General features: G+C 41.0%; 1 protein-coding gene across 1 annotated transcript in view; it reads left to right on the top strand.

Annotated features, from left to right (window-relative positions):
- Positions 1-13,744, top strand: part of uqcc1 (ubiquinol-cytochrome c reductase complex assembly factor 1) — a 68,695-nt gene that overhangs the window by 18,780 nt on the left and 36,171 nt on the right. The window contains exons 2-3 of the mRNA XM_084173510.1: positions 799-912; positions 12,743-12,853. Of these exons, the coding sequence (XP_084029636.1) occupies positions 799-912; positions 12,743-12,853 (225 nt within the window). The remainder of the gene's footprint in view (positions 1-798; positions 913-12,742; positions 12,854-13,744) is intronic.

A 13,744-nucleotide genomic window follows, 5' to 3' on the forward strand; every position in this document is an offset into this window, starting at 1 on the left:
AAAATGGCTTTCTAGCAATGATCAACCACAAACTTGACAGAGCTTTAAAAAAAGAATAATGTGCAAATATCCTGGTGTGCAAAGCGCTTAGAGACTTACCCAGAAAGACTCACAGCTGTAGTCGCTGCCAAATGTGATTCTAACATGTATTGACTCAGGGGTGTGAATACTTATGTAAATTCAATATTTCTGTATTTCATTATCAATAGATTTGCAGATATTTCAAAAAAAATGTTTTCACTTTGTCATTATGGGGTATTGTGTGTAAATATCTATTTAATCCATTTTGAATTCAGGCTGTAACACAACAACATTTGGAATAAGTCAAGGGGGATGAATACTTTCTGCAAATCAAAGATTAATTGTCATTGGTCTTATAATCAGATTGTGAAGCCAAAAAGTCCATCCCACCTGAACAGGCCGAAATTCCAGGGATCTTTTTCAAATGGCTCTTAAGCAAAAAGGGCATTATCATTTGTACAATTTCAGTGTTATTTCGACCTCCATAGTGTGGAAATATCATTTTTTTAAATGGGAAAATCACATTTTAACGGCACTGGCCCTTTAAAAGCATGATGATAACATTTTGCCGATGGACACATGCACAGATAGCTATTTTTAAAAGATGACTTTTTCTTTCAAATGTAATAATTCGATTTTTGTATGGTTATTTCTGTTCTAGTCGTCTAATTGCGTTGCACATCCACTCCCAACTATTAAGGTAAGTAGGCTTAACTGCAGCTGACAATGCCTTTATTGGATTTACCTAATGCCGCATTTATTCTGTCATTATTTTAGGCATTAGAGCAAGAGGCCTGTCTTGCAAGAACTTTTATCGCTTGCCAGTTGGTAGGCACAACCACAACCTCTCCCTTCCAGACACAATGCCGGACACTTCACAGCACTTCACAGGTATGTGCTTTCCACCATGACTCCAAATCAAGGCTGGAACAACAGCAACTGTGCCTTCAATTATTGTTCTTTCAGTCTAGCCAAAGGGCATTTATGTAAGCTTGTTAGAGAATACTGTATTGTATTGTAATTGTTGATTCGCATCCTAGATATTGCCTTGTTCATAATAAACATCTACCAATGTATTTACGATACCCACTGAATTGCTGCAGTAGGCCTTAGCTTGTACTGTATAAGATGGCGTCATTATTGACATAGCTATCTTACAGTTTGGCAGCTATACACAAGAGGAGTAAATTAGGACATGGCAGCATGGCCGTCATGATTCCAGACCACACTGGTCAATGTAGCTACACATCTAAGAATTGATTAGCCTATTAAAATATAGGTCCATAGTATTGCAGAGGTTCACCCTCGGGTCTGGTGGCTTAAGGTAAAAAAATATTATATTTAAGATCGGGTCAGGCAGGTCAAATCTTGAGCGGAAAACAAAGCTTAGCCTTTTCTTCAATAAATCCCTCTTGTGAAATTATTATCCATATTCTGCAATTAATAAGCCTCCATTGCTCTTACAGTAGGCTATCCTGCAAAAGGTGAGCGTGTGGTACTTCATAGCATGCAGCCACTTACACAACATATTGGAGTGACACATTTGATTGTGGATGAAATCCCTGTTTTAGTCTGCTCAAAAAGTAATCTCTGGTGCGATGTATTCAGTTTGTCTGAACACGTCTTGTAGGGATTCGTGGTAGTATGGTAATGGTAAATCAACAAGCAAATAGCACTAGTAACGGATTCAGGACCATGGACAGCGTCGTTGCCGCCACTCCAGAAAAGATGCTTATATATTTATGATTCTAAAAAATATATTTTAATTACTAAAACCAAATCAAAACTGTGTACGAATGATAATGGACATACATTTATAGTCTCTTCACTCTGTCCAGCTTCCTAACAGTCATCGAAATTGGAGAAGGAGAGCGGAGCAGCAGAGCATCATTTTTAAAAAAAAGTCAAGTGACCTTCTCACAGTCGTTCTACAAATAAAGTGTCCGATGGGGCATGCCCCCTACCTTTGACACCGCTGCTGAAAAAAATCCTAGGGGAAACACTGAAAGTGTGACACTTGTTGTTGGTCTGCCATTGCAATAAAAGGTTAAATAAAAATACAATAAAATTGCAAACCAATGCTGGATCGGAATGCACATTCAAAGAAATTGCATTTTGAATTAGCAAGTTAAGACGTGTGGGTGCCAGATTAATTATTTAAAATTGCTGGCGGTTGTGGGTTTGAAAACAGAAAAACCCATGCAACACTAGGCTGTGTCTGTAGTAGGCTACCTTTATTGCAGTTTCTTAGTGTGTGGCTCGATTTGGCTCAGCTTGGTTTGAGGAATGGTCCTAATGGCGCCATTATTTTGTACTACCAATGGGCATAGTAACATTCCAGCAGTTATTGAGTACAGTTACATGCACACAATAATACATTTATTGTGGATAGTCAGATTAATATAATAGTTTGATTTAAAACGTTTACATACTTTGTAAGAAGGAACGATTTCCCTAATAATCCTGTTTACATGGACACATCTGAAATCAGGCTACCTGATGGCACTCTGATAAATGCAAATCGCCAATCAAAATAAACGTTCTACCACAGCGACCATGTTAGTTTTGGGAAGCATATTTGATTCTGAGTTATGACAAACACTGGGTGTACAAAACATTAGGAACACCTTCTCTTTCCATGACATAGACTGACCAGGTGAATCCAGGTGAAAGCTATGATCCCTTATTGATGTCATTTGTTAAATCCACTTCAATCAGTGTAGATGAAGGGCAGGAAACAGGTTAAAGAAGGATTTTTAAGTCTTGAGACAATTGAGACATGGATTGTGTATATGTGCCATTCAGAGGGTGAATGAGCAAGACAAAATATTGAAGTGCCTTTGAATGGGGTATGGTAGTAAATGCCAGGCACACAGGTTTGTGTCAAGAACTGCAACGCTGCTGGGTTTCTCACGCTCAACAGTTTCCCGAATTGAGGCTGTTCTGAGGGCAAAAGGGGGGGTGCAACTCAATATTAAGGTGTTCCTAATGTTAGGTATACTCAGTGTATAAAGTTTGTATGTGAAAACTACTTCTTAAGACGCATACGTTCAGTTGTTGCAAACTCACTTCACTCGCGCTAAAGAGGGAGGCTCGCTCGGCTGGTGCTAGCACATGCAAAGGTCAAACACACTACTGGAACGCTGATTAAGGTGTTTAGATGTCTTAATAATTTGAAAGCTTTCTCAGAAAACCAGGTGTTTTAATCAGCGTATGCTTACTTCGATTTTGACCCTACACCGATTCAGATAAGCAGAGTAAGGTGTTTACATGACTATTGCATAATCTGCCTACTGCCATAATCCGTTTAATATCTAATTATTACTGTGCATGTAAACATACTCTGAGTATGTTTACATGCACACCTGGTTTTCTGAGCAGTCTTTCGAATTATTAGGACATGTAAACAGCTTAATCGGCATTGTATTTGATCTGCAAATGTGCCAGGACCGTATCGCAATCCTCCCTCTTATGTGAGTTCGGAAAAACTTAAAGTATGTATCTTAGAAATCGTTTTCGGGGGGGGGGGGGGGGGGGGGCGCTAGTGCGCATGCGTATGGAGTAGAACCGTTCCTTCAGATCTCCTCTCTGCGTATTTTGAACTCTTTTATTATTTCCCAAAAAAAGTATATACACATTGTTTAGTATATTCCCCATGCACTAACTAGCAGCGAAAAAGTGAAATATGGCGATGAAAACCAACAGAATTTGACTAAGGACCAGGCCCAAAAAGCAGCAGCCATTTGATTACAGCTAATCATGGCTACCCGGACTATTTGCATTGTCCCCCCACCCCACTCCCTCTTTTACGCTGCTGCTACTCTCTGTTTATTATCTATGCATAGTCACTTTAACTCTACCCACATGTACATATTACCTCGACTAACCTGTGCCCCCGCACATTGACTCTGTACCGGTACCCCCTGTATATAGCCTCCCTAATGTTATTTTATTTTACTGCTGCTCTTTAATTATTTGTTATTTTTTACTTATGTATTTTCTTTTTATTTAACACTTATTTTTCTTAAAATGGCATTGTTGGTTAAGGGTTTGTAAGTAAGTATTTCACTGTAAGGTCTACACCTGTTGTATTCGGCGCATGTGGCAAATAAAATTTGATTTGATGACGACAACTCTCCAGATACCCAGCAACAAGATTCTGCCACAGCAATGTGTCAACAAAATGAAAGAGGCTGTAATAAAAACTATCAACGATCGTTTTGTCAAGCTCTAAACAAAGTTTGAGTGTCTAAAGACAGCACAGGCTGAACTGAAGGGCCGCATGGACACAGCCGATGAGGCCCTGTCTGATCATGACACCCGGATCGGAGGCCTGGGAACTACCTGCGCGCAGCTTAAAAAGAAGAACGAGGCGCTCCAAGCCAAGGTTCTCGATTTAGAAGGCAGGAGTCGCAGGCTGAACATCAAACTTGTGGGAATTTTGGAAGACGAAAAACAAGGGAAACCCACAGAGTTCGTGTCCAAGCCCATTCCCAAGCTGCTGGATGACGACGACTTCCCAAAGCCCCTCATCATTGACCGTGCACACCGCTTCCTACAGGCGAAGCCCTCACCAGGTGCCAAGCCGCGCACCATAATCGCAAGGGTACATCACTTTCAGGAAAAGGAGCTCATTCTACGACTTGGATGACAGCAAGCTATGGAATACAAGGTTCATCACAACGGCATGACAAGAGTCTTCACCAAGCCCGAAGAGGCTGCAAGCTACGTATCAAAACTACAGCAAACCCCCTGAAAGGGTGTAATCACTCGCCACATATTTCTGGGAAATTGACTGAGCAAAGTTGATTTTATGTTTGTTCATAAACGGTAACGTATTCATTTGTTTTCCAACAACCGCGGAGAGGGCTGTTAAGTCTGACTGTTGTTAGCTTGCTAGCATAGTATTGGGTCTGTTCTAGCCATCATGCCCAGCGGTCCCCAGTGCTTCATTTGGGGAAGCAGTGGGGAGGGTGGGTTTCTCTGGGGTCTGTTACTGTGTTCGGTTTTTGTTTACTGCTGCCAGACAAGTTTTATTTAAATACGTACATGTTTAAGATGTTTTATTTGAAATGCTCTTGGATATAAATGTCAGGAAACGATCTTGGTAATCAGTCAGATGTTAAAGGTGTCACATTAGTCTCGTGGAATGTGCACGTTCTCGGGCACGAGCGCAAAAGGGGTATGGTATTTAAGCACTTGAAATCACTTGGTGCTGACATAATATTCCTGCAAGAAACGCACATACAAGCCACGGTGCAGGTGCATCTGAGATCCAACTGGATTTCTCAAGTTTATCAATCACCCTTCTCCTCCAAGGCTAGAGGTGTTGCTATTCTCTTTTGTAAAAACATCCCTTTTCAACTCTCATGAATGTCTACAGACCCACATGGGAGGTACATCATAGTATCAGGGAACATGAACTCTTTCCCTGTTACCCTATTGAACGTCTATGGCCCAAACATTGACGACCCACATTTCTTTCGTAATGTTTTTGATTTACTCCCAGACCTTAGTACCACTAATCTAATAATCGGAGGCGATTGTTACCTTGATTCGTATCTTGACAGACTGTCTACACATACTCCACCAAATATCACCTCTGTCCAGGTTCTAAATAATCTAATCAAATCCAGGAATGTAGTGGACATCTGGAGACTGCAACATCCCACAGACAAAGACTACTCATTTTACTCTCATGTTCACAAGTCTTATTCTAGAATCGACTACTTCCTAATAGATTCCAAATTGATACCCATTGTGGCCCTCAATCCTTCTTTACCAAAACAGAATTACAGTTGGTGTTTTAACCCCTCCTTGCTCACAGACCAAGCATTAATTTACTGCATGACAGCCAAGTTGAATGAGTTCCTCAAGACTGATGACACAGGAGTGGTATCTGATTCTACACTATGGGAAACTTTTTAAGTGGTTATGAGAGGTCATATTATTTCATGTGTCTGACATAAAAAAAGGGAATCACATGCGATTGGAGGAGACATTCAGAACTTCACTCTCTCAGGTTGACTACAACAATATTTTTAAATTAAAATACGAATACAATTCTATTCTTGGTTGTCAGGTCAGTAACCTCCTATTAAAGCTGAGACAAAAACAATTTGAACTAGGGGACAAACCAGGAAGGTTGCTGGCTAGACAACTAACGGGTGCACAGGCAAATAGAGCAATCCATAAAATCCAGTCTAAGGCGGGCACCTTGCTGAAAGATCCTAAAGAGATAAACAACTGCTTCAAAGAATTTTACTCAGTTATATTCTTCCAGATCCGATGCTTCTAGTTCTGATGAATCAGCCTTCTTTGTTTCCATCAGCCTGCCAAAACTTGATGATGGCGCCAAAAAAGAATTGAACTCAAATTTCACAACAGAGGAAATAATCGAGGCAATGAAAGCTTTCCCACCTGGAAAGGCTGCAGGCACTGATGGTTTTGGCTGTGAATTTGATAAAACATTCAGTGAAGCAAGCTCTCGCTCCCCTCTTACTCAGGATGATCACTGATTAAACAGAAAATAATATTTTGCCCAAATCATTGTATGAAGCCAATATTTGCCTTCTGTGAGAAAAAGGCAGAGATGTAACAGACCCTGCAAATTATAGACCGATAGCATTGCTTAATTTTGATACAAAAATGATCTCCAAAGTGCTTGCTAATAGGTTGAACAACCATTATTCATCCGGATCAGACAGGGTTTATCCCAGGCAGGTTCTCTTTTTCTAATGTGCGCAGGCTGCTTAACGTTCTATATGCAAATCATGGGAAAGGCTCCAAGGCGGCTATTATATCGCTAGATGCTCAAAAAGCGTTTGACCAAATAGAATGGTCATGCATGTTCGAAGCACTCACTTGGTTTGGATTTGGCGACTCATTTATCGCCTGGGTCAAAATGCTCTGCCTGCCCAACATCCTCTATTCTGACCAACAGCATTGCGTTATATGCAGACAATGTGCTTTTATATCTCTCGGACCCAGTAACCTCTGTCCCTAACCTACTAGACTTAAGCAATTCATTTGGCAAACTATCTGGTTATTCAATACATTGGGGAAAAAGTGATCTCTCATGTGTATCTCAGGTAATATTATAGCAAGTGAGCTAGAGCGGATACCATTTAAAGTGGTGCATGACCACTTAACTTACCTGGGACTAAAAATACCTAGAAATCCAAAGCTCATCTTCAAGCTTAACTACAGTGAGCTGGTTGCAATGCTAAAACAAAACATAGAGAGCTGGAGAATATTGCCTCTTTCTATGATGGGGCGCATTAATGCCATAAAAATGGTTTATCTTCCCAGGTTCCTTTTATCTTTGCCAGAATCTTCCAAATTGTCTTACCTCATAATTTTTTAAGACTTTGGACTCGACAATCTTGTCATTTGTCTGGGGTTACAAAAACCATCGTATTTGTAAAGCCCACTTGCAAAAGCCCAAGGATAGTGGCGGCTTAGGCCTACTCATCTTTAAGCATTATTACTGGGCTGCAAATGCCAGGTCATTAACGTACTGGCAACTGGGTTTAACTGATAAGTTGGACACTGTTGCCCCCCTGTGGCTAAATATGGAAGTCAAGTCTGTAACAAATTCCTCTCTTCAAGCCTTGCTTTTCTCCAAAGCAGAGTGCCCAAACAAACTGACAGGCAACAACTTTGATTTGAGAAATTCTTTAATAATTTTAAACCAGATTAAGCATGTTTATAAGGTGCCTGATATCTCTGTATACACCACGATATGCTTTAATCATTATTTTGTTCCATCTCGGTCTGATAAGGTATTTGTTAAATGGAGAGAGAAGGGACTGGCTACAATTGAAGACTTATACAATTAGCATCATTCATCCAATTAAAGAATACATTCAATCTTTCCCATTCACGTTTTTGCCATTATTTACAAGTCAGACACTATATCAAAGGGAAAATTCAAAATGTTGACACCCTCCCTGTACAACATTAGTTTTATGATTTGCTACAGCGCCCTCCCAACTCAGCACACCTCATCTCACAGTCTGATTCCTTTTTCTCCAACTATACAGAGGCCTCTACTAGTCATCTCAAGGAGAGACCTGGGGTAAAGAGTTAAATATTGAGATCTCAGATGATCTATGGGAAGAAGCCCTGTCTAGAATTCACTCCTATTCCATCAATACCAGATATCAATTGATACAATACAAAGTCACGCATAGACTTCATTACTTCAAAACCAAATGACATAGAATTGACCCCCAGTTCTCCCCACTGTGTGACAAGTGTAAAGCCTCAGAGGATTCATTAACTCATCTTTTTTGGGCTCTGCCCCCTACTTAATAATTTTTGGAGGAACATCTTTGATTGGTACTCAAAGTTATATGAGAAGGCCATTGAACCTGACTTGCTCTCTTTGGCTGTCTGTTCTAAGATCATCCTATGAGGAACAACAGGCTCTAATGTTTGGAATGTTTTGGAATTTGGTGTCTGTTTCTGGACCGTCTGGACAGAGACTGACTGTGAGCACTGACTAGGAACGCTTATTGTTGTTGTAACTGTCATTGTTGCTCTCTTCTTGTTCCATGTCTTGCTTAAGCAATACTTCATTTCATACATCTGGAAGCTGTGTTTTTACAAGTTTTTTGGTGTGCTTTTGTTTTGTACTAAATTGCAAAATAAACTTCTTTAAAATAAATATACAAAAAATAATTTTTTTCCCATACAAACTGTCCGAACTCAGAATCAAATAGGCTTCGCAAAAATAACATGGTCGATGTGGTAGAACGTTTATTTTGATTTGGCTATTTTCTGCATTTACAGTGCCTTGCAAAAGTAGTCATCCCCCTTGGCGTTTTTCCTATTTTGTTGCATTACAACCTGTAATTGAAATGGATTTTCGTTTGGATTTCATGTAATGGACATAAACAAAATAGTCCAAATTGGTGAAGTGAAATGAAAAAAATAACTTGTTTAAAGAAATTCAAAAAAATAAATTACGGAAAATTGGTGCGTGCATATGTATTCACCCCCTTTGCTATGAAGCCCCTAAATAAGATCTGGTGCAACCAATTACCTTCAGAAGTCACATAATTAGTTAAATAAAGTCCACCTGTGTGCAATCTAAGTGTCACATGATCTGAGTACATATACACCTGTTCTGAAAGGCCCCAGAGTCTGCAACACCACTAAGCAAGGGGCACCATCAATCAAGCGACACCATGAAGACCAAGGAGCTCTCCAAACAGGTCAGGGACAAAGTTGTGGAGAAGTACAGATCAGGGTTGGGTTATAAAAAAATATCTGAAACTTTGAACATCCCACGGAGCACCATTAAATCCATTATTAAAAAATTTAAAGAATATGGCACCACATCAAACCTGCCAAGAGAGGGCCGCCCACCAAAACTCACGGACCAGGCAAGGAGGGCATTAATCAGAGAGGCAACAAAGAGACCAAAGATAACCCTGAAGGAGCTGCAAAGCTCCACAGCGGCGATTGGAGTATCTGTCCATAGGACAACTTTAAGCCGTACACTCCACAGAGCTGGGCTTTACATAAGAGTGGCCAGAAAAAAGCCATTGCTTAAAGAAAAGAATAAGCAAACACATTTGGTGTTCACCAAAAGGCATGTGGGAGACTCCGCTATGTCTGGCGCAAACCCAACACCTCTCATCATCCCGAGAACACCATCCCCACAGTGAAGCATGGTGGTGGCAGCATCATGCTGTGGGGACGTTTTTCATCGGCAGGGACTGGGAAACTGGTCAGAATTGAAGGAATGATGGATGGCGCTAAATACAGGGAAATTCTTGATGGAAACCTGTTTCAGTCTTCCAGAGATTTGAGACTGGGACGGAGGTTCACCTTCCAGCAGGACAATGACCCTAAGCATACTGCTAAAGCAACACTTGAGTGGTTTAAGGGGAAACATTTAAATGTCTTGGAATGGCCTAGTCAAAGCCCAGACCTCAATCCAATTGAGAATCTGTGGTATGACTTAAAGATTGCTGTACACCAGCGGAACCCATCCAACTTGAAGGAGCTGGAGCAGTTTTGCCTTGAAGAATGGGAAAAAATCCCAGTGGCTAGATGTGCCAAGCTTATAGAGACATACCCCAAGAGACTTGCAGCTGTAATTGCTGCAAAAGATGGCTCTACAAAGTATTGACTTTGGGGGGGTGAATAGTTATGCACGCTCAAGTTTTCAGTTTTTTTGTCTTATTCAGTTGTTTCACAAAACATTTTTATTTTGCATCTTCAAAGTGGTAGGCATGTTGTGTGTTAAATGAAATTATACAAACCCCCCCAAAATCTATTTTAATCCAGGTTGTAAGGCAACAAAATAGGAAAAATGTCAAGAGGGGTGAATACTTTCGCAAGCCACTGTATTTAAGTCCCCGTTAGGTAGCCTGATTTCAGATACAGTGGGGGAAAAAAGTATTTAGTCAGCCACCAATTGTGCAAGTTCTCCCACTTAAAAAGATGAGAGAGGCCTGTAATTTTCATCATAGGTACACGTCAACTATGACAGACAAAATGAGAAAAAAAAATCCAGAAAATCACATTGTAGGATTTTTAATGAATTTATTTGCAAATTATGGTGGAAAATAAGTATTTGGTCAATAACAAAAGTTTCTCAATACTTTGTTATATACCCTTTGTTGGCAATGACACAGGTCAAACGTTTTCTGTAAGTCTTCACAAGGTTTTCACACACTTTTGCTGGTATTTTGGCCCATTCCTCCATGCAGATCTCCTCTAGAGCAGTGATGTTTTGGGGCTGTCGCTGGGCAACACGGACTTTCAACTCCCTCCAAAGATTTTCTATGGGGTTGAGATCTGGAGACTGGCTAGGCCACTCCAGGACCTTGAAATGCTTCTTACGAAGCCACTCCTTCGTTGCCCGGGCGGTGTGTTTGGGATCATTGTCATGCTGAAAGACCCAGCCACGTTTCATCTTCAATGCCCTTGCTGATGGAAGGAGGTTTTCACTCAAAATCTCACGATACATGGCCCCATTCATTCTTTCCTTTACACGGATCAGTCGTCCTGGTCCCTTTGCAGAAAAACAGCCCCAAAGCATGATGTTTCCACCCCCATGCTTCACAGTAGGTATGGTGTTCTTTGGATGCAACTCATCATTCTTTGTCCTCCAAACACGACGAGTTGAGTTTTTACCAAAAAGTTATATTTTGGTTTCATCTGACCATATGACATTCTCCCAATCCTCTTCTGGATCATCCAAATGCACTCTAGCAAACTTCAGACGGGCCTGGACATGTACTGGCTTAAGCAGGGGGACACGTCTAGCACTGCAGGATTTGAGTCCCTGGCGGCGTAGTGTGTTACTGATGGTAGGCTTTGTTACTTTGGTCCCAGCTCTCTGCAGGTCATTCACTAGGTCCCCCCGTGTGGTTCTGGGATTTTTGCTCACCGTTCTTGTGATCATTTTGACCCCACGGGGTGAGATCTTGCGTGGAGCCCCAGATCGAGGGAGATTATCAGTGGTCTTGTATGTCTTCCATTTCCTAATAATTGCTCCCACAGTTGATTTCTTCAAACCAAGCTGCTTACCTATTGCAGATTCAGTCTTCCCAGCCTGGTGCAGGTCTACAATTTTGTTTCTGGTGTCCTTTGACAGCTCTTTGGTCTTGGCCATAGTGGAGTTTGGAGTGTGACTGTTTGAGGTTGTGGACAGGTGTCTTTTATACTGATAACAAGTTCAAACAGGTGCCATTAATACAGGTAACGAGTGGAGGACAGAGGAGCCTCTTAAAGAAGAAGTTACAGGTCTGTGAGAGCCAGAAATCTTGCTTGTTTGTAGGTGACCAAATACTTATTTTCCACCATAATTTGCAAGTTCATTAAAAATCCTACAATGTGATTTTCTGGAATTTTTTTTCTCAATTTGTCTGTCATAGTCATAGTTGACGTGTACCTATGATGAAAATTACAGGCCTCTCTCATCTTTTTAAGTGGGAGAACTTGCACAATTGGTGGCTGACTAAATACTTTTTTTCCCCACTGTATGTCCACCTTAACAGGATTATCAGGGAAACGGTTCTTCTAGCAAAGCATGCAAACGTTTTAAACCAACTATTATATTAATCTGACTATCCACAATAATCGTATTATTGTGTGCATGTAACTGTACTCATAGTGCCATGGTGTAGACTTGAATTCAGCAGCAACATCATGGCACCATGTGATATGAGTTAGAATATACAGTTGGAGGGAGGGAGTCTGCTAAATATCTCTTCTTACTATAGCGAAGTAGATTTTTGCATTCCTTGTTTCTTTTCTGAAAAATGAGTATTACAATATGTTATGGAAAATAAAGATTGTATACAAAACCAACACCTGTATTTTCTGTGGCCTAATGCCATATTATTGAGGCTATATAGGTTAGGTTATGGGGTATCAATAAAGTTCAGGGTGACATTTGTATTTATGGATGTAGGCCTAATACTTTTCAATCAATATCATTAGCTACATATGAAGTATACAGTATGGCTGCATTTCAACTTCAGTTTGAATTCACTGTGATGCAAATAATATGACTAATAATGCCACCACGCTGCTATTTTCCTAACATTCTTAAGTTAAATGGGGCTTGCGTCTGTGTGTCACACACGCACACTAGATATATTTGAGGTGCAATGTCTCCTTGAGTTGTTGTGATTGTATTACCCCCCTGAGAGATATCATGCATCAAGGCTCTTCCCTCTTGTCCCTCCCGTCCCAGCTCTTTAATGTGAAAGAAACCCCACAGGCGGCCACAGAAGAGGAGGTGGGGGCCTTCACCAAGGTCATCGAGGCCATGGGCTTCACAGGACCTCTCAAATACAACAAATGGGTAAGTGCCTCTAGCGTCACTCAAATGTCCACCCACTACAGTTCTTCATACAGCATTACTGTTGGTCTCTCACAAGTAACCTCTATGATTCGTCAGCTCCCACTGTAATCTATATGTAGGATGTCATGTACAATAATGATTGGTGGATGTACACATTGAGGTTCAGTAGTGAAGGACAGTGCTTCTACAGACAAGATGCAGCCAAAAGAAAGTGCAGAAAGGGGAGTTGCTGCAACTCTCGCTCGTTGTTTAGGCCTAAAAGTTCAGCGTTCATTTCGTTCTGATTAAAAACAGTGATGTTTTCACAAAGGCCTGCCTGCTTCACATTGAATGCACACATTCCGATCTCTAAAGAGATTATACTGGTTACAGGGGGACATGAGGTTTATGCTCCCCCAGCAGGAATCTGCCCTGTGGACGAGCCAAGGACCTCCATGGGTTAGGGTTGACAATGCATGCCAAAACCACCCCTCATGGGTAGGGCCCAGACCTGGGTTCAGATAGCCTACTAGTTTAAATAATTTCAAATACTTAAGCTGTGCTTGATTGAGCTTCCCTGTTGCAATGCAACCAATAGAAAAGTCCCAAAAGTGCAAACTCCGCCCACCTGGGACTCCAGGCAGGCTAAAGCCAACACTCAAAGTATTTGAAAGATTTCAAATGAACCTAGGTTTGGTTCCTAATGTTAGTAAAACTCTGGGCTGGGCCCTAGACTGTTAAAACCCCCTGGAGTATAATATCCATGCCCCCGTGAAAATCTAATAACATAATAATAAAAAAATCCCCATAAAAATCTGTCACTTTAAGCTAGCAATATTTTGCATGGGATGCGTCCCAATCCGCCGATGTCGCACTTCCCCTTCTCACAAAATCGTCTGTAGCATCCGAATG

Source organism: Coregonus lavaretus, assembly GCF_964263955.1.
Source record: "Coregonus lavaretus genome assembly, chromosome: 12".
Classification (NCBI taxonomy): domain Eukaryota; kingdom Metazoa; phylum Chordata; class Actinopteri; order Salmoniformes; family Salmonidae; genus Coregonus; species Coregonus lavaretus.